The 24,205-nt window shown below is 39.3% G+C and overlaps 3 protein-coding genes across 5 annotated transcripts; 1 reads left to right on the forward strand and 2 right to left on the reverse strand.

The window, feature by feature from the left end:
- The first annotated feature begins 6,520 nt into the window (after positions 1-6,520).
- On the forward strand, positions 6,521-9,302 carry LOC112180254 (protein PIN-LIKES 3). 3 transcript variants are annotated; one of them, XM_024318770.2, is made up of 10 exons: positions 6,521-6,864; positions 6,984-7,063; positions 7,162-7,286; positions 7,371-7,492; positions 7,584-7,799; positions 8,050-8,142; positions 8,253-8,353; positions 8,615-8,667; positions 8,754-8,939; positions 9,083-9,302. In XM_024318770.2, exons 1-10 carry the CDS (start codon positions 6,730-6,732, stop codon positions 9,214-9,216), a joined length of 1,245 nt encoding a protein of 414 aa, XP_024174538.1. In that variant the 5' UTR covers positions 6,521-6,729; the 3' UTR covers positions 9,217-9,302. The 3 variants fall into 3 exon arrangements, with proteins under 3 accessions (XP_024174538.1, XP_024174539.1, XP_040368094.1); XM_024318771.2 differs by having other exon boundaries at positions 7,584-7,694; XM_040512160.1 differs by lacking the exon at positions 6,521-6,864 and adding an exon at positions 6,881-6,915 and having other exon boundaries at positions 7,004-7,063.
- Positions 8,912-11,289, reverse strand: LOC112180256 (cell division control protein 2 homolog D). The gene is made up of 8 exons (XM_024318777.2): positions 10,985-11,289; positions 10,676-10,817; positions 10,522-10,583; positions 10,311-10,422; positions 10,117-10,210; positions 9,955-10,024; positions 9,714-9,852; positions 8,912-9,621 (listed from the first exon to the last, which is right to left on the reverse strand). The coding sequence occupies exons 1-8, from the start codon at positions 11,215-11,217 to the stop codon at positions 9,529-9,531; spliced, it is 945 nt and encodes a 314-aa protein (XP_024174545.1). The 5' UTR covers positions 11,218-11,289; the 3' UTR covers positions 8,912-9,528.
- An 810-nt stretch (positions 11,290-12,099) lies between these two features.
- On the reverse strand, positions 12,100-16,007 carry LOC112180268 (protein FAR1-RELATED SEQUENCE 5). Its single transcript, XM_024318797.2, has 2 exons — positions 13,437-16,007; positions 12,100-12,533 (listed from the first exon to the last, which is right to left on the reverse strand). The coding sequence occupies exons 1-2, from the start codon at positions 15,567-15,569 to the stop codon at positions 12,345-12,347; spliced, it is 2,322 nt and encodes a 773-aa protein (XP_024174565.1). The 5' UTR covers positions 15,570-16,007; the 3' UTR covers positions 12,100-12,344.
- Between the last annotated feature and the right edge of the window lie 8,198 nt (positions 16,008-24,205).

Here is a 24,205-nt window from a genome sequence, read left to right on the forward strand (position 1 = left end):
GTAATGTTTTTCCTTCGATTGAAGACGCATCATCAACTGATTGGTACTTTTCTTGTGGGGTAATGTTGATTATCAATTTTAGGGTGAATGATTACTAAACAAATGAATGTTGGAGGTGCTCAAGTCTCAAGTCTCAACTGCAAAGTGCAGTCCCGGACGTTTTACTTTTGTTTTCGTTCTTTGAATGCCTCATATAGAATACATAATTATAAAAGAGATGAACAAACAGAGCAACAACTCTAGACTAATAGGTCTCTTTATAGAACTGTACGTTGATTACATATGCCCCTTTGAGTTGGCATTTTTCTTTGAAAAGGAAATGTGGTCGCTTGAAGGCTAGGCCAAATTGTATTGAAATATTACTTGATTCCCAGTCATCCATGACCAAAACAAAACAAACACGTAAAATTCATTGTAATCTAAAAACAAATAGCAACCATGTTATTCATCTCCATCACTCATATTAATTGTTACTATTTAAGGATATGAGATAGAGTTAAGAGAGATTGATGAAAGATTGTGTATTCTACTATTGATAATAGGAGCCCTATATATAAGGATTATAAAGTACATATTCTAATGATACAAGGAAAATATTCTGAATAGGACTAGGAATATTAGAACCTTCTTTCCTATTACAATCATAGAGATAATCCTAGTTTGACAAGGCACACTAAATGTCAACATTCTTCAATACTCCCCTTTGTGCCGCTCAAACTTAGTGGTGATGCTTCATCTGTTGCCTCGTTAAAAACCTTGCTCAAGTGAAAAACCCTGTGCGACAAAAAACTACCTCGAGGAGGAGAAAAAGAGTACAACACGTCCTTCATTCTCTGAGATCGAAGATGTAGACATCATACCTCCCCCTGATGTCGATATCTCCCCCTGATTGCTACAATCATGGGTGTTCGGATAACTTTCTTAATCTGATGCTCTTCACATATTTCTCGAAGATGGATTTAGGTAACGACTTAGTGAATAAGTCTGCTACATTATCCTCTGATCGGATTTGATTCACTTCAATCTTTAGAAGTGATTGTTGTTGCTGATTATAAAAAAGCTTTGGTGATATATGCTTATATCTTCATCTATGAATAGTGTATTGTGGAGGAGCATCCCTAGGAAGATTAGGAGCAATGTGATAACTTATCTTAGCTGAAGCAAATCTACTAGATCCCTCACCAAAAGGCATTGGGATTGGTCTAACTGGGGAAGAACTTGTTCTCAGTAATTCAGCAAAAAGAGGATTTCTAGCTAGTTCCCTCTGTAAAAGGAACAGGAATAAGGCTTCTCTCATGAGGAGGGAACAATACATTAATTCGCCTGGTTTCTATAGTTTGCAACAAACACATATAAGGAAGACAGATGAGAGAAAGTAATAGAAATAACTTAGTCCACTTCCAAGCAAGCCCATTATACTACTTGAGAAGCATGAAATGCAGCAAACTAAAGAGTATAGGTTGTCTAAGGTCAGCCCCTATACCCCTAAGTGCATGGGAGAGCGGAGATTATTAATGAAGATTGCGGACAACAGGCTCAGAGAAGATGGAAAATTAGGGCAAAGGATTTTCAATTAATTCTTGAGTAATAAAGTCAAGCGGCCAAATATCGAATCAGATTACACGATGTAGGTTTTTGATAGGGTGGAGGAAGGAGGTGGCTTGAAGGTAGATGAAAGTCCATGAAATTGATAACCCTTGATGACTGTAATCAGGTTTGACATTAACTTACATGAGTTCACAGAATAATCACATTTGCATGCAGATTGGGATCTCCAAAGCTCGATTACAACATGGACTCTTAGTCCTCAATAGTAACCATGCAAACTTAGGAAACTAGAAACATTGAATACCAGATGTAGTCCTCAGACTAACTAAAAAGGCTACCCCGGCCATAACGATTAGTGGATCCGAAATGTAAACTAGCAGATCGAGTAATGAAAACAAGATCAAAGCCCATTTGATTACCCAAGCAATCCATAAAAGTTTAGATCTTGCAAAGGGTAAAGAGAAGCGGTTTTCGGTCATAGAAGGTTTCTAGGGGTAGGTGGGAGCTTTGGGATAGTTCTTCTTTCCAATGAAAAATCTAATTGGGTTTCGAATATGACGAACTTTAGACTCAATACCTTGGCTAATCCTTTGTCATTGTCTAGTGGGAGTTGTAAAGCTTCTACTTACCTGAAACGATCTATTGAAAAAGTATTATTTGAATCTGTGTGATGTTCGCTTGTTTTTTTTTTTTTTGTCTCATTGTTAGCGAAATATTAGATTTAGATGACTTGTTTTTTCAGGACCACGACAGCCACACCATAGCAGGTATCTTTTTAATATTAATATAAGGTGAGACTATTGCCACCCTACTATATACTTAGTTCACCCTACATCTAATTTTTGTCACTCAAAGTTCCAATACTATCCTCATAAAAAAAATAGAACAAGAACAAAAGAGGAAGATGCAAACAGTGTAGAGACTAATATCACCACCACACCATCATTTGATTGACAATCTCAACTCTTAGGCCACTACTAATTAAGTTTCTTGTATCTTTTAAGGGATTGGTTTGTAGAGTAAAGTGATGGATTATTTATACATATTGCTCACATTGGATGGAGGGTGTAGGATCATAACTCCTATATATATATATATATATATATATACATATATATATATATATATATATTCCTATATATATATATATATTCATGTCATAAAACATGGGAATTACTTGTTTTGAAAGCCGAATTTAGTGTTGACTAATCTAATTTCATGTTTTGTAGAAATCTTGAATTTTCCATGCACCACTACTTTTGGCTGTACAAGTACTTCGTGAAGCAATCCCAGAAAAATAAAAGTTTAAATGGAGCAATGAAACCATGGACCATGAAATACTTATGCAAAGGACTAATTTTGATCACTCTTTTGGCAAGAAATTACAAGAGAAGTCCACGGAAATTGTTATGCAAAACTGTTGCTGCAAAGCAGAAAACTGCAGTTTTAGAATAAGCTTTTCGGAACAGTTTTGGAGAGCATTTCTTGCATTCTTCTAACTACACCTTTATAGAAAGGGCCAGCATTACTTAAAGATATGATGATTGTACTTCAACATGAGCCAAAGAACTGGTCAGAATCATCAACGAGGCAGCAAAAAATCAAGTGCAAAATAGGTAGGCTTCCCAATAAGATAGAAACTATTAGCTTTTCACCAAGCTTTTTAGGAGATCTTTTTTGGCGACTTACTTGGAGTTGTTCTAGAAGATTATTGATCATTCTTGAATATATGATATCATAGATCATTTATAAGTCAAGAACCATCCAGAATCACAGCAATATCAAGTCAATCCTTGTCGAAGAAGGAGGCTTCAGAGAAAGAAAACGTATCCTAGTCAAAACAAGGCAGTTTGGCTTAATTAGAATCTGCTTTGGGCGGATTTCTTGTGTATTTTTGGAAGGTCTATGATGCTGCAATTATCAAGAAGAGTTCTAGAAGAATCCTACAAGATTATGGCAAGATACATCCATCATATTATCTTTTGGATAATAGGTATCCCTATGCACTTGCTTGTCACCTTGACTTTGGTGACCCAAAACCACTCAAACACTCTTCATTTTCATGCTTCCCTTGCACAATAAAGAGAGCTATTTGTTCCTCTCTTCTCCTAAGTCATCTTTTTATACTCTACAATCTAATAGCTTATCATTACTTCTCTCTTTGTACTCCATCTTTTTCATACCATTTTCCCTTGTTTTTGGGATCTATTATCACTCTCATACTCCACATCCATACTTTTTACAAGGCTATGGCTGTTTTTTTTTTTTTTTTTTTTACTTCTAATCACCATTTCACACCTCTATCTCCATCTATTTAAGCACCTCTTCTCACAAGGAAGAGGGCAACACTCATATCACCCCATTACATCTTCTTTTTCTCTCAATCTCCTCCACAAAACCTTCATATCCATCTCCCAAAATTCGAACCCATAATATCCATACTCCTCAACCTCCATCACCATCACCACTACTCCATCACTACCACTCAAAGTTGGCCAAAGGAGCATCATATCTTCATCACCATTCGATTAATCATCACCATCAAGAAGTTCATCATCCATCCATTCCACCATCAAGGAGGATTCAAGGAGCACTGAAGGAGGAAAATGAAGGAGAAGCTACCCATTGATTTGTCAAGCTTCAACTAGTTCATTCTTTCCTTAACTCTTCAAATTTACCTTGATGTACTTTATAGATTTGATGCTAATTTGTATGATTATGAGTGAGTAGTTACTTTGTTGGGGCTAGGGTGGAAAGCCGTAGCCAAACTTGTATGTATTGATGTTTTAATTTACATTTGAAGTTATTTGTGATTTTCATCTTGATATGCTAATTCAAGAAGTGAATGCATTCATTCAAACTTAACTACTTTGAATGTGTTGTGTTTGTCATCTCATGAAAAAAAATGTTTAGAGAGTAGTTAACCTTGAGAATTGATAGCATGATAGCATCCTCTATGTGCATATGAAGGTTGTGAGTTAAAATCACCTAAATCTAGGATTGGTTTGCTTGCATGATTATCTAAACTCAAAGCTTTATGCATCTAGGAACAATGAATTAAGACTTAACCGGAAATAGGATTTGTTCTTAGGTAGTTAATTCTAGACTTATCCGATTAGAATTGATAACATTAAAAGAGTTTAAGCCTTTATAGTCTTATCCGGATGCAAAGAAGGTAATTAGGAAATTAGAATAGCATCACTTGTATTTGAACTTCAATACTTGCAAGGAAGGTTAGTGGTAGACAATTCAACCTCTAACTTCGTCCATTAAAATTACTAGTTTAGTTTAGAGCAGTTTAGTTTACATTTGAGCATTTATTTTAATTTGGTTTACCACTCTATCCAACAAACAATTTCACTATCACCACAATGCACATACTCACTATGAGCCTAGATTTCCTTGTGAACTTAGGTTTATGATTGTCCATTTGCATATTCTAGCTTTCCTTAGGTTAACACCCTAGCTAGTGAAAGGAATCCAATCCTCGTGGGTTCGACAACCTTTCTTAAATCACTATACTATTATTTGTACCCCTTATACTTGATGGTGGCTATTTGGCTAATAGAAAGGTCCCCTCATACTACGAGAATTGGTGTTCCCCTATGACTCCAGCGACTTATGGAAAAAATTGGCGATGGCTGGGTTGAGCGGTGTGGTGGTGGCGGTAGTTGAGGCAAGGATCGCTGTCAAGGGAGTTGTAGCAGTACATTGCATTGCTAATGGTACTTCCATAGTGCATATATTGATTTTAATTTTCATTTTTTTTTTCATTCTAGCTGAGGTTAGTATGGGAACATTGAACTAAATTTGTAAAAGTAGGGTGAACTAAGTATATAGTAGGGTGGCATTAGCTACACCCTTATTATATTATTCATAAAATTATCATTTCTTGAAGAAAAAAAAAATTGGAACGATGTGAGTGCCTAAAAGACCACTAATTAAATTATCAGATTGAATCTCTCCATATACATCTTATTAACTACATCGGACTCATATCCAAATATGATCCAACCTTTAGCTTCACCTGTCACTTCATAAGTTGCCATGATTTGGAAGTCCACTTTTCATTTCTTTATGTGGAGGGCAAAAGAACAGACTTGTTCACCTAAGGGACAATTTCAAGAATTGTGACACACAAATGCGTTTTAACTACATGTATTAAATTCAAATGATGAAATTAATTATAACCACTTAAAACTGTGCATTTGTTTTCAGTAGTTAGATTCACTTGTCTCCCACAGTCTCTTAAAAACTGTCTGTTAAGTGAACAGGCCTTTTGAGACAAATCATCAACTGATTGCTACTTTTCTTATAGGGTAATGTTGATTATCAATTTAGGTTGAATGATTATTAAACAAATGAATGGTGGAGGTTCTTAAGTCTCAAGTCTCAACGCCCAGTAGTACTTTTTTACTTTTGTTTTTTTTCTTTGTTTTCCTAGAATATAGAATTATAAAATAGATGAACAAACAGAGAGTGAGAGCAACAACTCTAGACGAATACGTCTCTTTATAGGATTGTTGTTTTCATAAGCCCCTCTGAGATTGGCATTTTGCTTTGAAAACCTCCAGGAGCCATCTGAGCAGCTAATTCAACTTTGACTTGCTTGTTATAGTGCAATAATGACAATTGTTTTTATGTCATAAATTGAATGAGATTATGTTTATTTTATAAATCGATTCCGTCCGTAACCTTGCAGTAAGGTAGTAGTTTTTGACAGAAAGTAATGAAATAGAAGAAGTCACCCCCGTCAAGATGGGAGTGTAGGGAGTGAGGATCAATATATTCTCAAAATTATTTCTTTACGAACATTTGTTTAGTTACATAAGTTTCTTCTTTATTAATAGGCCACTCAATTAATAAACATGTGACGCAAATTATGTAATACCAAGTTTTTCGTCTCCACCGTTCACATTAATTGTGGCAATAATTGTATGGAGTCAGACTACTAAATGCTCTTTCTTTCTTCACATTCTATGATTCAGAAGCAATTCCCTGTTTTCAGCTTCAAGTTGATCATATCTTCAAAGGGTTCCTCTGGTCCTGAAATTTCTGAAAAGTTCATATATATTTTTAATTTTTTTGGCCAATATATATGCAAAGGAGAGGAGGAGGTAGGTAGTTGAAGCCCATTTCGGTTTCTGAGTAAAGGAGGTGAAGTGCTTGTAAGTTTCAGCAATGGCGCTTTTGCAGCTTTTCATCACAGCCTCAATTCCGGTCTTGAAAGTGCTCTTGATCACTGCACTAGGTTCCTATCTTGCACTTGAGCGCGTTAATATTCTGGGGGAAGAAACCAGGAAGAACATGAACACTGTAAACCTCTTTTTCTCCTTACAAAAAAAAAATGGAAAACATATACTTTTGGTAATGGGACTATGTAGATTTACCATGGTTAATTTTAGACATAATACAATTGTTGTGTTTCTGAACAGGTTGTTTTTTATGTATTCAGTCCAGCTCTGATTGGAACTAACCTTGCCCAGACTATTACATATGACAGTATGATTAAACTGTGAGTTCAAATCCTTTGTTTAGTTAATTTCAAGATTTCCAATGATTACTGTATGAAGTATGGTGCATAACTGCATATGATTGTGTGTATTTATATAGGTGGTTTATGCCTGTGAACATCTTAATCACGTTTATTGTTGGTTCTGTACTTGGATGGATACTCATCCAATTAGCAAGACCACCTCCACATCTCCGAGGCCTCATTTTGGGTTGCTGTGCCGCTGGTAATTTTGAATCTGCTTTAGGATTTCGGATTATTAATTTGTACCAATGATTTCTGAAGTTATTACCTGATTTGGTATGAATAGGAAATTTGGGGAACTTGCTCCTCATTATAATCCCAGCAGTCTGTAAAGAGAAGGGAAGCCCATTTGGAGCACCTGATGTCTGTCACACTTATGGAATGGCTTATGCATCACTTTCACTGGCGGTAAATAGTACACTTACTCAGTTATTCGTCATCATTTTCTTTAATCTCATTAGTATGGCATTTCTTTATCTGTTCGTCTTCTGTTCTTCAGATAGGAGCCATTTACCTTTGGTCCTATGTGTATAACGTTGTGCGGATATCTTCAAAGAGGAGTACCCAAGACTCCCCCCAGTCTTTGGAGGAACCCTCCGAATCAAATCAAGTAAGTTGCACTGAGCCTCTGCTTTCTTCCAAGGAATATGGGATAGTGGAGGACAATACCGATCAGTATGCACTGCCCTGCACTATATCTCAACAAGACTCTAAGGTTCTAAGCTTCATCATTAAGTTACATGATTTAATGCTTCTCTGAATACGTTTATATACTTCTAACCATTTCAGATCTGGTCAATAATGAACAGATTGTTCTGTTACTGAACAGTCTTGCATGTTATGTTACGAGATTATAAATCTAAGCTACTAAAGTTTGAATGTAGAGCTCATATTGATATTTTGATAACATAACATGTGCTTTTGGCAATATGATGGTTACCTATTATTGTTGTTTATCGTGGCAGATAGAACCTCCGAGTAAATCCAAGAACTGTATAGTGAGGATGTGCCAAATGCTTAATCTTAAAACAATATTTGCCCCATCAACTACTGGAGCGGTATGGCCTTCCAAAACTGCCTTTTGCTGTGCTTCAAATGCTTTTTTGTTGCTCAATGAGCACTACTTTGTTGACACATTGACTCACTTGTGCTTTTTTCGCTGGTCAAGATTGTTGGGTTTACAATTGGAGTCATCCCTCAGATTCGAAAACTAATGATAGGAGATGATGCTCCTCTGCGGGTGATCCAAGACACTACTTACTTGTTGGGGTATATAAACTTATACAGAAACTGTACCAACTCCATGATTTAATTCTGAAATTTGAACTTAATTGTGGGCAGCTTAAATAGCTCCTAACTTCTATTACATGATTCCAGACACGATGTTTGCTTCTATTGTCGTGCATTCAAATGAGATTACTTCTCATTTTTGCATGATGACTTTACTGAAGTCCATTCACATCAACAAGAACCTACAATTATTGTTTGTATTACTACTTAGTTTTGTAACTTCTCTGTTTAAGAATGCAGAGATGGAGCTATTCCCGCTCTCACTTTGATAATTGGAGGAAACCTCCTTAAAGGTATACAATGCCAAATACTAAGTCTACATTTCCTAGATTCATGCGTAAGGTAATTGAGTTTAACTTTGTTTACATTGTTCTTTCAGGTTTGAGAGGGTCAGGAATACAGAAATCTATTGTTGTTGGGATCATATTCGTTCGTTACATGTTCCTGCCTCTTACAGGCATATTGATCATTAAAGGGGCGCTAAAATTCGGCCTAGTGCACTCTGATCCTTTATATCTATTTGTTCTCCTGATTCAGTATACACTCCCACCTGCAATGAACATAGGTAAACCTAGTTAATTCACTTGCAAGATTTCTCCAATTTTAGCAACTTTTTGTTGCTATGTGCAACTGCTGTTATCCCAGGTGTCAGCCTCAGACACACTGCTAAATCGTCTCCGAACAACACTTATCCTATGTAAATGGCAGGAACCATCACCCAATTGTTCGGAGCGGGAGAGAACGAATGTTCAGTAATCATGCTGTGGACTTATGTATTTGCTTCAGTATCACTTACTTTATGGTCTGCCTTCTTTATGTGGTTTGTGGCCAGGCAAGTGTGAAACAGCTACAAAGCTTCAAGCAAAATCTAAATCATTCATCTCAGCTCCGATAGAGATATGATAAAAAAATGACAATATTTTCCAAATTTGTGAGCAACACAGGGACAACTATAAGTACTGTAATTAGGTTCTGAATTAAATGCAAAGTAGCAATACGCTTTTACAGATCAATCCTAAGATAGATTTAACACAACTGCAAATATGCTTGAGGAAAGCAAAGAAAGTTCACTACAGAACATCTGTTAGCGAGCAATTCGAGAATCCATCCATGTTCCACATGTAGTGGTTCTGTCATGTGCTTCATCTTTCTTTTCAGAGGCCAGCTTTGTTCAAATCATCAAAGTAAGGGTGTTCCATAGCCTTCTTTGCTGAAATGCGTTTTCCAGGCTCATATTGCAACATTTCCTGAACATGTAAACAATTCAAGCAAGTATTATTTACAATGCAGAGTAACAAGAAACAAAACTGAGTAAGAACAACCGAGTAGATCTACATACCGACAACAGATGCAACCCATCAGCATCCAAATTTGGAACAGCCTTGGACAAACTCTGAGGGCTCCACTGGGGGTACTCATGCCAGTTCATGAGTTTGCTTACACCTGGCCACACTGTTTCATTTGGAGTACCCAACAACCTACACCACAGATACATACACAATAAACACTTGATCTTTTGACAAGGAAAAAAGAAGGCACATCATCACTACTAAGGCAAAACTGGAGCCATCTTGGTCAACCTGAATATATGTAGGAGCTGCTGCAGTTCAGAATCCCCAGGGAAGAGTGCTTGCTTTGTGACAAGTTCAGCTACAAGTCCGAATAGAACATACTATTAAAACCAATGGGGCAAATGTAGAATAAAAGACCGAACATTAGTGCTTAAAAAGATAGATCTGTACCAAATATGCAGCCAACAGACCAAATGTCCACTGCAGTTGAGTAATGTGTGGATCCCAGAAGGACTTCAGGTGCCCTATACCAAAGGGTCAATATCTGCAAGCACCAGTAATTTCACAGATGAGTCTCACTACTGGTACAAACACAATAACTTGAAATCGAAAGCAGTTGAAGAAAATGAGAAAGCATGCTCTACCTCATGCGTATACTTCTTGATGGGCAGAGTAAATGCTCGAGCCAGTCCAAGATCCGCAATCTTAAGGATCATACTCTTGCGGTCCATCAGGAGATTGTGAGGCTTAAGATCCCTGCAAATCAAGGTAAAGGAGAGTGAGCCAACTAGTCCGATACTACTTTCTCACCAAACCAAAGTGAAATTAGAGCAATCAAATCGACGAAAGCTTTACCTGTGTAAGATTCCATGACCATGGCAGAAGGCAACACCTTTGCATAGTTGGTACATCAGACTCTGCATCATCACAAATCACCATTTAATTTCCATACATACTTCAAGGTATTAGCAAATGTATTGAAAACCCAGATTCATGATTGAATTCAGACCTTAACGACGGGGGCAGGAATCATTTCTCCAGTTTGACGGAAACTGCGAATGTATTTCTTGACATCAGTTTCCATGTACTCAAACACCAAGTAGAGCACAGTCTTGCCTTCCTTATTCGTGCCTTGCTTCACGTCCATCAACCTATCCGTTTCGAAACCAAATCAATCAATTCAAAAAACGCAACAAATCCCAACCACAACAGAGAACCGCAACTCCATACAAAATCAATTCTCAAATCCCTAACCCTAACCCCCAATTTGGAACCAGAAATCGAGAATTGAAATGAAACCCTAGGGTAGGGAAGGTACCTGACGACGTGCGGGTCGCGGGAGAGCATGCGCAAAATGGAGACCTCGCGGAGAGTGGTGGGAGGGACGCCTTCTTCGTCCTCATGGAGGCGAGTCTTTTTGAGGGCGACGATCTTGCCGGTGGCCTTCTCTCTGGCTCTGTAAACCTTGCCGTAGGTCCCTTCTCCGACCTTCTCCAGTTTCTCGAACGCGTCCATCGCCGACACTGCGATCGCTCCTCCTGCCTTCTCCATTTCTCTCTCTTTCTCTCTCTGTCTCTACAATTTGATTTCGATTTGTGGAAGTGAGTGAGGAGAGGGTTAGGGCGAACTGAGTGGGATATTTATATAACGGTTTAGAGGGGGATCGTTTGCGTTGCCCCCACAACGGCAACTCTTTTTGAAATTCAAATTGTCCGAACCAGAGGCGCCGCATCTTTCTTTCCTTTTTTTTTTTTTTACCTCACTCATTTCCATAAGAGAAAACCGTTTCAATATTTGGGCCTCCACCCAACAAACCCAACCTGGCCGACCCATGGCACTTAAATTAACAAGCATTTTAATTTTTTTGAAATTACCGAAATTCTCTTTCAGATCTCCATAAAATTTTATTTTGTCCAATCTGGCCTGATCTTTTATCAATGAAAATCTATGTGAAGATGTTTATACATATTTGAGCAATATCACAAATATTTTCAAAATTATGTTTTCAAGTTTCAGTATTGAACTATTGATCGACATTATCGAAATTTCAATCGAAATTTGAAACTTTTGATGAAATTTCCATAAATTCAAAATATACAAACCTTAAAAATCAATCCCACTTTGCGCTTTTCCTTTTTTCTTTACTTTCGGGAGATTGTATTAGATGACCTAAAAATACACCAATATACAAGACCCCAACAACCAGAGGCTGCTTTCAAGTTTCCAATTAGGCCTCGGATGATCGTGGTGAATTTACGAGAAGGTTATTCCTCTAGTTGAGTGTCAAGTCAAGAGGCCTGCGAAGGCACCGTGAGAAGGTGAGAAGAGTGAGAAAGTGATTCAGTGTTGAGCTAGCAGCTAGGTGAAGCATTTGAACCCCACCAAAAGTAACTCAAGCTAAATTCATGAGTTACAGAAGAGAACATCAGAGTCTACTCATAACAGAACCTTTATATACAAAGTGATTGAGAAAAGGTTAATTATTATCTCCATCCTCTATTCTACTGTTACATAGAATTACAGCTCTGCATAATTTACATTACAACAGGCATACTGCAAGGAAAAAAAAAAACCCTCTTCCTTAATATATTCTACTTGTCATTAACCAGTAACTACCCCACATGACGATGAAAGCTAACCCAGCCAGTCAAATGCCCTCTTGAACTGGTCTTGGTACTTTACATGAAAGGAGTGGAATGGTTCGACATTTTGAGATTTAGCCTTACATTCCGAACATTCACTGATAACTTTAACTTCTGCTCTTCCATGTCCTTCAAAATAGTAAGCAGTTTTGCTTGATATGCTTCACAACGCTGAATAGCAATTTCCAACTCAGCTGCCAATTCCTCAATTTTCTTGTCCTGATCCTACAACATTCAAAAGAAAGGACCGTAACTAGTTGAAGCAAACATGTAGGTACAAAGCTAGTAAAGAAGAAAGAAAACAAAATAAATCAAACGCGTAAGACACCCACACAAGGAAACTGTGAAACCTATTAAAAAAATAAGGATGAATTAATTTCAGTTTAGTACCCTGTGGTTTGGGGGTAACATCATGTCAGTCCCTGCTCTTTCAATTTGATCAGCAACACCCCTGTGCTTTCAATTTCAATCAGCCGTGCCCAAATTTTACTGTTCCGTCCAAATTTTACTTTGTCAATCCAGTCAAAGTTAACATTCAAATTGGATGGAACAGTAAAATTTGGGCACGGCTGATTGAAATTGAAAGCACAGGGTGTTGCTGATCAAATTGAAAGAGCAGGGACTGACATGATGTTACCCCCAAAGCACAGGGTACTAAACTGAAATTTATCCAAAAAATAATTCTGGAATTGTCTGATTTTTTCAAAACTAAATACATTGGAGAATTTCTACTTCTATGTCCTTTCAGCATTTATCCTCCAATTCCTTTCAAAATTACATTCAATATCATCATTGGATAGAAGTATAGTCTTCCAAAATTTAAGCAAGAACCAATGACAGAATCTGTGTTAATGATTATATTCTGCATCAGTTATGAAACTGAAAATTTACATCCCTATAACATTCTAATTTAATACCAATTAAACTCCAAGTTGATGTCTAGAACATTAATTTGATCAAGATGGAAAAAGTTCGTGGAGAAAGAAAAGTTCCAACAATGTAACAGAATAACACAGTCAACAGGATACACACAGCACTTGGTGCGCAATTATATTATGGAAGCATAAAACAAAATGTTGCCACGCATAGGCCAAACAGTGAGAAGCTTCTTACGGGAAAAGAACTTACCACGGTACAAGACACAAGCTGCTGGCTGCAATTCTTTGGAGTATGTTGTACAACTCCAGGACCATGCTTCTTCGCAGCAGCAACCTTGTTAGCAGCCTCACGAAGAGCGTCCATTGCCACATTATAAACACACTCAGATTCTGCCCCTTCTTCTACATATTTGATAGCTTCCCTTCGTAGATTGTCATACCGAGCAGCAGAGGAATCGTGCGAATCATTTGGCAATCCAAGAGCATGCTCATCCAACAGAACTCCACTTTTGGCATTTCTGGTCCAACGTTTCAATATATAGTGGGACGGAAGTGTAAGAACATTGGTTACTCTGAAAACTGCTAATATGTGCCTGCAAATAATACCTGAAATCTCAAACATTTGGCAGCTACAACTAGCTTTCTTCTCAAAAACATTGAACTTAACAAAGTGCCCTTTGTGGTCTTCCCCAAATTTTGCAACCCGAAACATGGTTTCTGATCCTGTATCATCGACCACAGTTGCCGGATAAGCAAGTGTTTCGACCAATTCTTCTTGGAACTTCATGAATATTATCCTCGTATAAAGTTTTGCAGCTTGCTTTTCCATAGGAGATGGAGTCCTTAGAATTGGAGAGATGTTCAATGTATCATAATCAGCCTTTACTTCCTTTTCATGGCGAGTGGCAATTGCTTTTTCATACTGCTTTATCAGCACCTGAATATTCGTGGATGCATTTATATAGCCATCAAAGTATGAGTTTATATTATCACTTCCTTGGGTTACAAACATCTCCCCAAAAAATGTATCACGAAGGAAAACTGGCACCCATTGCTGGCGAGCATGGTACATTGACTGAAGCCATTCATTACTATCAAGATCATACATTTTAAGAAGGGACTCCCAACATATCTCAAATTCATCAATCGTCTCTGTCACATTAATGCACCTCAGGAACTCGGCTTCAAAGGTCGGGTGTGACTGATAAATGTGGGACAACCTCTCCTGAGCTTCCCTGAACACATTCCATTTGCAAAAGCGGTGGCGGGTTCCAGGAAATACTTGCACAACAGCAGCCCTGATGATTCTATCCTGGTCTGTTGTGATTGAGACAGGTTGGCAGCCAGACATAGCAGCTAACCAAGTCTGGAATAGCCAAACAAACGAGGACTCTGACTCATTAAGGAGTAATGCACATCCAAATAACACCGGCTGTCCATGATGATTCCACCCAGTAAATGGAGCAAATGGAACCCGGTATCGATTTGTTCTATATGTTGTGTCAAATGTAACAGTGTCTCCAAAGTAACTATAGTTCATTCTTGAATTTGAATCAGCCCAGAATATGTTACCTGTTGAGTTCTCAAAATCACCCTGGACGGCACAAAAGAAGCCAGGATCCTCATCCTGCATTCGCTTCAAATAGTCAAAAACAAGCTGACCCCCACTCCCAAGAGTTCTCTGCCTGCTACTGCTCATGTAATTCTGGCAATCAACTTTTGTGAAGCCAACATTATTAATTCCCCCTGATTCCTTGATGAGCACAGACATCACCCCACTGGGACCCATCCCGGCCGCTTGAAGGGTATCAATCAGACTCCGAGCAGGACCAGAGACATGCCTATGCGAACGGAGACAATGCACCTTATCCGGCGGTACAAGCTCATGGTTATGTTCCTTCACTAATTTCGAAACTGCCCATCTTCCTGAACTCTGTTTCTTCACAGTCATCTGTGCCTTGCAGCCAACTCTAGTGATTGTCCGCTGCCTTTTAGACCTATTTTCACCTCCATCACGCCGAAACCCTTCCCGGGAACACACAATCTGCCGGCATATGATGGAGCCATCGCGGCGTGAACGCTGGTACACACTTACCCGGGTACTAAAACCAACTCTCCTTGCATAAGAATTGTAGAAAATGCGGGAGGCCTGTTCGGAATCGAATTCCATCCCCTCATAAGGTTCAAGATTGGGGTCCCCATTACCCAAATCATCACCAAACCTAGTGGAACTAGAGGCAAGTTGGACTAAATCGTCTTCTTCAAAAAGATCATAGCCATCATCTGGGTGTTCTAAGTCCAGAGCAATGGTGTCATCTTCCACAGAACCACCAAGGTCAAATTCAACCACATCGCTCCCACTGGCCAGAGGCTTATAGTCCATACCGAGTAGAATTTACATGAAGATGATGATAGTCATGATTACAGTCTCTAAATTTCCATCAATTTCGATAATTCAAACTTATGCTGGAACTACACTAAGAAATTTGAACCCAGATGAAGATAACTGACCGTAGAGAGAGCTGAGATGAGGAACAAGGAAGCGAAATCAGACGAGCTTCAGAGGACTAAAACGACGCAGCTGAATTTGAAGTTCGTGGTTTAGGTTTTTGCATTTGTGGTGGCAATGCGTGAGAAATGGAGGTGATGAGGTAGCAGGTTTGGTTGAGATGATGGGAGTTGGAGAGATTTAAAGAGAGAAAGGAGGGAATTTGGGGGTTTTGAGTTGGAGGGTTTTCAGGTTTGGGGAAAACACTTTTGGGTGTGAGAGAGGAAGATGGAACTTTGTTCTTCTTAAGGAGGAGGCCGTGATCTGATGCTACGCGTCATTGCTTTGTCAACTACGATCTTCAAACATCCCATGTTCTATTTCCTAAAAGGGAAATTTTTAAGAACAATACACGACATATAGGTGACTCCGAACTTCGGTACATTAAGTTTCAAAACAATCATTTCAGTACATGAACTTGAAATCTCGACCCAAAATATATACATACCGTTACATTCTCCGTTAGTCTTATATAATTATTTATTTTTCAAAGGGTAATTCTTTATTGGGCAAAATACTGTTTAGTCCCTGTAGTTATAGGGTCTCAACATTTCAGTCCCTGACGTTTCAATTTCACCTAAAAACTCCCTAAACTCTTAAATTTCATCTAATTGGTTGTCACGCCCCTGATTTTACACACATGAAAATCGATATATATAACCCCATAATTATATATGCGTGAACGTCCAGTCATCAATACAAAATACCTGGAATCTTTTTCCCTTTAACTTACACAGATATTGATGCCCTGAACCCTCAAAGTTAATATAAACTCGCTCCATAGAGTTATATATTACAATGCTTACGAAATAGATTGTCAACAACAAAATAAAACGTAAATGCAGCTCAGAGTAACTATACAACGGAAGTCCTTAATCAACGGTAAAGTTACAAAAATGGCATCCTACCGTAAAGCCGCAAAGGCGCTACCTCCGCTTCAGCCCCGATTATCCTAACCTGCAGGATTAACCCCTACACCGTTTGAATAGTGTACCGGGTTGCCACACAACAAACCCGGTAAGCTTTTGCAAGCCCGTATGAGTAACTCAAACCACACACAACTCACGCCAAAAATAAGGAAAACAACTCACGCTTTGATTCCTTAAAACACGAAATAAAGGAAAATAACTCACACTTTAATTTCCTTTCAAATCGAAATAAAAGAAAGCAACTCACACCTTGTTTCCTTTTAAAACGAAACATAGAAAACAACTCACACCTTGAATTCTATCAATAAAACATAGAAAGAAACTCACACCTTGATTTCTATCAATAAAACATAGAAAACAACTCACACCTTGAATTCTATCAATAAAACATAGAAAGCAACTCACACCTTGATTTCTATCAATAAAACATAGAAAACAACTCACACCTTGAATTCTATCAATAAAACATAGAAAACAACTCACACCTTGATTTCTATCAATAAAACATAGAAAACAACTCACACCTTGAATTCTATCAGTTGTACCATAAGCGTACCATAGAAAGCAACTCACACCTTGATTTCTATCAAATCGTTAATAAGGAAATCAACTTGCACCTTGTCCCCTTAAAAACCATGAATAAGGAAGCAACTCACACCTTGTTCCCTAAAAATACGTAATGTCATGAGTTGTAAATAACCAATTCCCGTTACCCCATGAATTACCTATATGGCAGACAGATTAGAGCTCTAACTGAAAAACGTAACCACTCGTCCGGCCAAAGACGTGGTCACCTGGTATTCTGCCCAAGGTCTCAGACCTTCGATCCTCGGGCCGCAATGTCCCTTGGAGCAAAACATTAAAGGAGTCGCATTGGACCCAAAATGTTACACAAATCACAACGCTTTTGAAAACAATCGAAATCAACATTTCCATAATTATTGTTTTCCAAAAAAGCCATAACACAAAACAATAAAAAGCATCAATTCATGCCTATTGTTTTCATACCCAAATCTCAACACTTTTCTCAAATCTCAACGCTTTTCAAAACAAATCGAAATCAATCATTTCCACAAATCATTTGTTTTCCAAAAGCCACACCCCAAAACAATAAAAAGCATCATTTCATGCATATTGTTTTCATAAATCCACAAACCACCAAAACATATATATTTCACGTAAACATATATCTACTAATACATGAATACGTATGTATATATATACATCCCATAATATATATACACACACACGTAATCATCTACTCTAAAGTGCCACTAATACCATCTATAGTTTGCAGTTAACTAAATAACTCTCAAAACAATAAGGGTATTCCCGTTCGTGAAATGAACTTCGTGAGATTACTCACCTCAGGATCCCGCTGCGTCTTCAATACAGAACCGAACTAATACACTATCACCAACAACTCGTCCAATTCACCTTCTAGAAGCACCTATTCACCAATGATCTCAAATCAGTAACGATTCATAACCAATTTTAAGTCCGAAACCCCTGTTTTGAACTAAAATCCCCCAAAGTGGCGCCAATCGAGGCAAAACCACATCCGAGACCTCCCAAAGTCTCCGGAATACGCCCACGATCGATGTGACCAAACCACAAGTCGATCGGACGCTCAAATCCTCACGGATCGAATAAATTCACCGATATGAAACGGTAAAAATCCTAACAATTCCATACGAACTCCAAAATTTGCATATTATATATCGAAACGCTCGTATCAACGAGTAGAACATATATAATACCAAAAACAGTTCCTTAAGTGGCCGGAACACCGCCGGAACACCGCCACAGACGGTGGTGCACCGCCGCCGGCCAAAAACTCATTATTTCACAAAACTCCCAACATCAAAAAGCTTCATCTAAGCATGCTTGTGAATTCTCATAACTGGATCGAAGTCAGAAAACAAGCCTAAGGGATCGAAAACTACCTCACAAGCTGTGAACAGTGATCCAATCCGAGTTGATCGAAGTTTCACGTGAATCGATCCAAACAACCACCAAGGATCGATCGGCGAGCTTGTTCTGAACTCAACCCAAGAAAATCGAAGCCGTGCCGACGTCGGAACTGTGTTTTCCGGTCGGGTCCGATTTCTCCAGTCTGCACCGCCTTGAACTGCCACCGAGACGGAGAATCGCCGTAAGAGAACACCAGAGGGACGACCAGACGGAGGAGACGACCCTGCTGGCCAAGTTTCAAGGCCGGAGACCGCCGCAGTTGGCCGGAAAAGTCGGGTCGGATCGGCCGGGTTCGGGTCGGGTCAGGCGGTTTTCTTCGATACTGAGGGAGCGGACGAGAGAGAAGAGAGAGAGAAAAAAGGCTTCCGGAAAAGGAAATGAGGAAATGAAAATATATTTCTGATTTTTCCTATATATACTAAAATGGAAACTTTTTCCAATAGCCATAACTTCCTCATACGAACTCCGATTCTCGCGTTCCACATGTCCACGAACTCGTATCGACGCGCTCTACAACTTTCGTGAAGGAAGTTTTCGGAGAATCCCAACGAATAAAAAGTCAACCTTTGGCAACCCCCCTAAAACCATATTCTTCAATTAATTATTCGCCCGAAACACTTCCGCTCCATCCACGAGCCACGAAACGTCCAAAAATCACAATTTAGATTCCGGAAAATCCTCGGAAAATAAATACGAATTTCTGGGGCATCACATTCTACCCCCCTTAAAGAAATTTCGTCCCGAAATTTACACGTACCATTCCCACAAGTACGCATAAACCAAACTCAAATCCAATTTTCATTCTCAGTAAGAATGCCTTCATCTCAATGTACAACTTCCTCGATCAATAGTGGATATAGGTACCTCACCTAGTATCACAACAATAGGAATCGTTACCACACCGCTTGGTGGTAACCCAATAATTTCATGAATTCCCTTCCTCGTACCCTACCCACTAAAACTCTTGTGATTGCAACACTACACACAGATCACACAAAAGTCCAGAATCCTGTTATCACAACAGTATCTGCACCACTCAACGATGATGTAACCCTTACGTTACAAGAATTGAAAATGAAACCGTCAATTCAATTCAATTCGACCAAAGCCTATGCATCACAACATGCCACACTCATAGGTCAAACTAAAATCAACAAGTAAAACCTATCACAACACAACATACGGAAAGAAGTATGCAACTATCACACATCGTTCTAACAACCCAAGTAGAAATAGATAAAGTACCTTCTTCCTCGGTATTCTGTTGATCAATAGCAAACACCCTAGTCTGCCCCTGAGGCAGTTGCCTCTGCTGGTTCCCTTGTCCCCTACCCTGCTGCTGGGTACAATCCCTTGAGAAATGCCCTGTCTGGCCACATGAGAAACATACCAAATTCTTCGGTTTCGTGCAAACTCGAGCAACATGGCCCATCTCATTGCAATTGAAACACTTATGGTTTGCCACCTGCCCCACAGGTGCAACCCTAACAGGTGCAGCTGCAGCCCTAGCTGGCGCCTGCTGATGAGTCCTCTCTCTCATAACTTTAGGTTGGGTACACTCCCGAACAACATGTCCCTTCAGCCCACACTTGTAACATTTCCTGCACTTCGGCTTCACACAATTCCTAGCCATATGCCCCAACTCGTTGCAGTTAAAACATCTCAAAGGCACAGCTTGCCCAACAGGTGCAATCCAAGTAGGTTCAGCGGCTACACCAACAGGAGCCTGCTGACAAGTCTTCTGTCTTTTCCGAGACCCATCTTGAGTACCTGGTGCATTACTGCCTTCCGCAATTGCCTTTCCCTTTCCTCGGGAATCTCCTACGATTGATGACTCCCTCCGAGAAGCCTGGAGCTCCCGCTCGATTGCCATAGCCCTATCCAATATCATTGCCACAGTAGGCAGTCGAAGGATAATCATCCTCTCCCTGATCTCATAGTTCAATCCTTGTTCGAACCTACGAGCCAACTTTTCTGCATCCATCGGCCAGACAAACCGATACAATTGTGAAAATCGAGCCTCATAGTCTCTGACACTCATAGTTCCTTGAACTAATGAGATAAAGTCGATCCCCAATTGCTCCCTAGAAGAAGCCGGAAAATACTTATCTCAAAAGAGTCCCACAAAACATCTCCAGGTCAAGGTGACTACATCCCTAGTCTTCAGTACAAAATCCCACCACTGCTTTGCCTCATCCTGGAGGAGAAATGTAGCTACTATCCACCTCTCAACGTCAGTACAGATAATCATCTTAAAATAGGTCTCCATGTTCTCGATCCAGCATTCGGCTAACATGTAGTCTGTACCACCATGAAATGCGACTGCTCCCAATCTAGTAACTTCCCCAGTCAACCACGATAGGCGAGTAGTATTAATGCCCTCAAAAACAGGCAGAACAGGTTGCATCAAAAGCGGTCCTTGTACTTCATCTTTCCGGTAAAACTCCTTCAGAGGGAAAAATCTGCCTCTATCCTTAGCACTGTCTCCCTGAAGATCCATTACCTAAAGAACATAGCGTAACCATAAGGTATTCTCCCAATCACAAGTAGAAGTCAATGTTATGACTAAATCAACCGCAACACTACGTCAGAAGATACAATTCTATCCCCTACGTAAATCTCGAGTTAAATCTAAAGGTCCTCATTCCTCAAAAGACTATAACTCCTAGAAGCTACCTTAAGCTCCTACAACTTATTCACTGAGCCAACACTACCCTGAAGACTCACATTCCAACACTCATTGCATACCCAATGACTATATCAATACCGAAGAGCATCAGATGGGGATCCGCTGCAGACGGGCCATCACTCGAGGAGTATTGATTGTCACCAAATATGCACCTTACGCTCTGATACCAAACTGTCACGCCCCTGATTTTACACACATGAAAATCGATATATATAACCCCATAATTATATATGCGTGAACGTCCAGTCATCAATACAAAATACCTGGAATCTTTTTCCCTTTAACTTACACAGATATTGATGCCCTGAACCCTCAAAGTTAATATAAACTCGCTCCATAGAGTTATATATTACAATGCTTACGAAATAGATTGTCAACAACAAAATAAAACGTAAATGCAGCTCAGAGTAACTATACAACGGAAGTCCTTAATCAACGGTAAAGTTACAAAAATGGCATCCTACCGTAAAGCCGCAAAGGCGCTACCTCCGCTTCAGCCCCGATTATCCTAACCTGCAGGATTAACCCCTACACCGTTTGAATAGTGTACCGGGTTGCCACACAACAAACCCGGTAAGCTTTTGCAAGCCCGTATGAGTAACTCAAACCACACACAACTCACGCCAAAAATAAGGAAAACAACTCACGCTTTGATTCCTTAAAACACGAAATAAAGGAAAATAACTCACACTTTAATTTCCTTTCAAATCGAAATAAAAGAAAGCAACTCACACCTTGTTTCCTTTTAAAACGAAACATAGAAAACAACTCACACCTTGAATTCTATCAATAAAACATAGAAAGAAACTCACACCTTGATTTCTATCAATAAAACATAGAAAACAACTCACACCTTGAATTCTATCAATAAAACATAGAAAGCAACTCACACCTTGATTTCTATCAATAAAACATAGAAAACAACTCACACCTTGAATTCTATCAATAAAACATAGAAAACAACTCACACCTTGATTTCTATCAATAAAACATAGAAAACAACTCACACCTTGAATTCTATCAGTTGTACCATAAGCGTACCATAGAAAGCAACTCACACCTTGATTTCTATGAAATCGTTAATAAGGAAATCAACTTGCACCTTGTCCCCTTAAAAACCATTAATAAGGAAGCAACTCACACCTTGTTCCCTAAAAATACGTAATGTCATGAGTTGTAAATAACCAATTCCCGTTACCCCATGAATTACCTATATGGCAGACAGATTAGAGCTCTAACTGAAAAACGTAACCACTCGTCCGGCCAAAGACGTGGTCACCTGGTATTCTGCCCAAGGTCTCAGACCTTCGATCCTCGGGCCGCAATGTCCCTTGGAGCAAAACATTAAAGGAGTCGCATTGGACCCAAAATGTTACACAAATCACAACGCTTTTGAAAACAATCGAAATCAACATTTCCATAATTATTGTTTTCCAAAAAAGCCATAACACAAAACAATAAAAAGCATCAATTCATGCCTATTGTTTTCATACCCAAATCTCAACACTTTTCTCAAATCTCAACGCTTTTCAAAACAAATCGAAATCAATCATTTCCACAAATCATTTGTTTTCCAAAAGCCACACCCCAAAACAATAAAAAGCATCATTTCATGCATATTGTTTTCATAAATCCACAAACCACCAAAACATATATATTTCACGTAAACATATATCTACTAATACATGAATACGTATGTATATATATACATCCCATAATATATATACACACACACGTAATCATCTACTCTAAAGTGCCACTAATACCATCTATAGTTTGCAGTTAACTAAATAACTCTCAAAACAATAAGGGTATTCCCGTTCGTGAAATGAACTTCGTGAGATTACTCACCTCAGGATCCCGCTGCGTCTTCAATACAGAACCGAACTAATACACTATCACCAACAACTCGTCCAATTCACCTTCTAGAAGCACCTATTCACCAATGATCTCAAATCAGTAACGATTCATAACCAATTTTAAGTCCGAAACCCCTGTTTTGAACTAAAATCCCCCAAAGTGGCGCCAATCGAGGAAAAACCACATCCGAGACCTCCCAAAGTCTCCGGAATACGCCCACGATCGATGTGACCAAACCACAAGTCGATCGGACGCTCAAATCCTCACGGATCGAATAAATTCACCGATATGAAACGGTAAAAATCCTAACAATTCCATACGAACTCCAAAATTTGCATATTATATATCGAAACGCTCGTATCAACGAGTAGAACATATATAATACCAAAAACAGTTCCTTAAGTGGCCGGAACACCGCCACAGACGGTGGTGCACCGCCGCCGGCCAAAAACTCATTATTTCACAAAACTCCCAACATCAAAAAGCTTCATCTAAGCATGCTTGTGAATTCTCATAACTGGATCGAAGTCAGAAAACAAGCCTAAGGGATCGAAAACTACCTCACAAGCTGTGAACAGTGATCCAATCCGAGTTGATCGAAGTTTCACGTGAATCGATCCAAACAACCACCAAGGATCAATCGGCGAGCTTGTTCTGAACTCAACCCAAGAAAATCGAAGCCGTGCCGACGTCGGAACTGTGTTTTCCGGTCGGGTCCGATTTCTCCAGTCTGCACCGCCTTGAACTGCCACCGAGGCGGAGAATCGCCGTAAGAGAACACCAGAGGGACGACCAGACGGACGAGACGACCCTGCTGGCCAAGTTTCAAGGCCGGAGACCGCCGCAGTTGGCCGGAAAAGTCGGGTCGGATCGGCCGGGTTCGGGTCGGGTCAGGCGGTTTTCTTCGATACTGAGGGAGCGGACGAGAGAGAAGAGAGAGAGAAAAAGGCTTCCGGAAAAGGAAATGAGGAAATGAAAATATATTTCTGATTTTTCCTATATATACTAAAATGGAAACT

The sequence above is a fragment of the Rosa chinensis genome, chromosome 7, assembly GCF_002994745.2.
Source record: "Rosa chinensis cultivar Old Blush chromosome 7, RchiOBHm-V2, whole genome shotgun sequence".
Taxonomy (NCBI): domain Eukaryota; kingdom Viridiplantae; phylum Streptophyta; class Magnoliopsida; order Rosales; family Rosaceae; genus Rosa; species Rosa chinensis.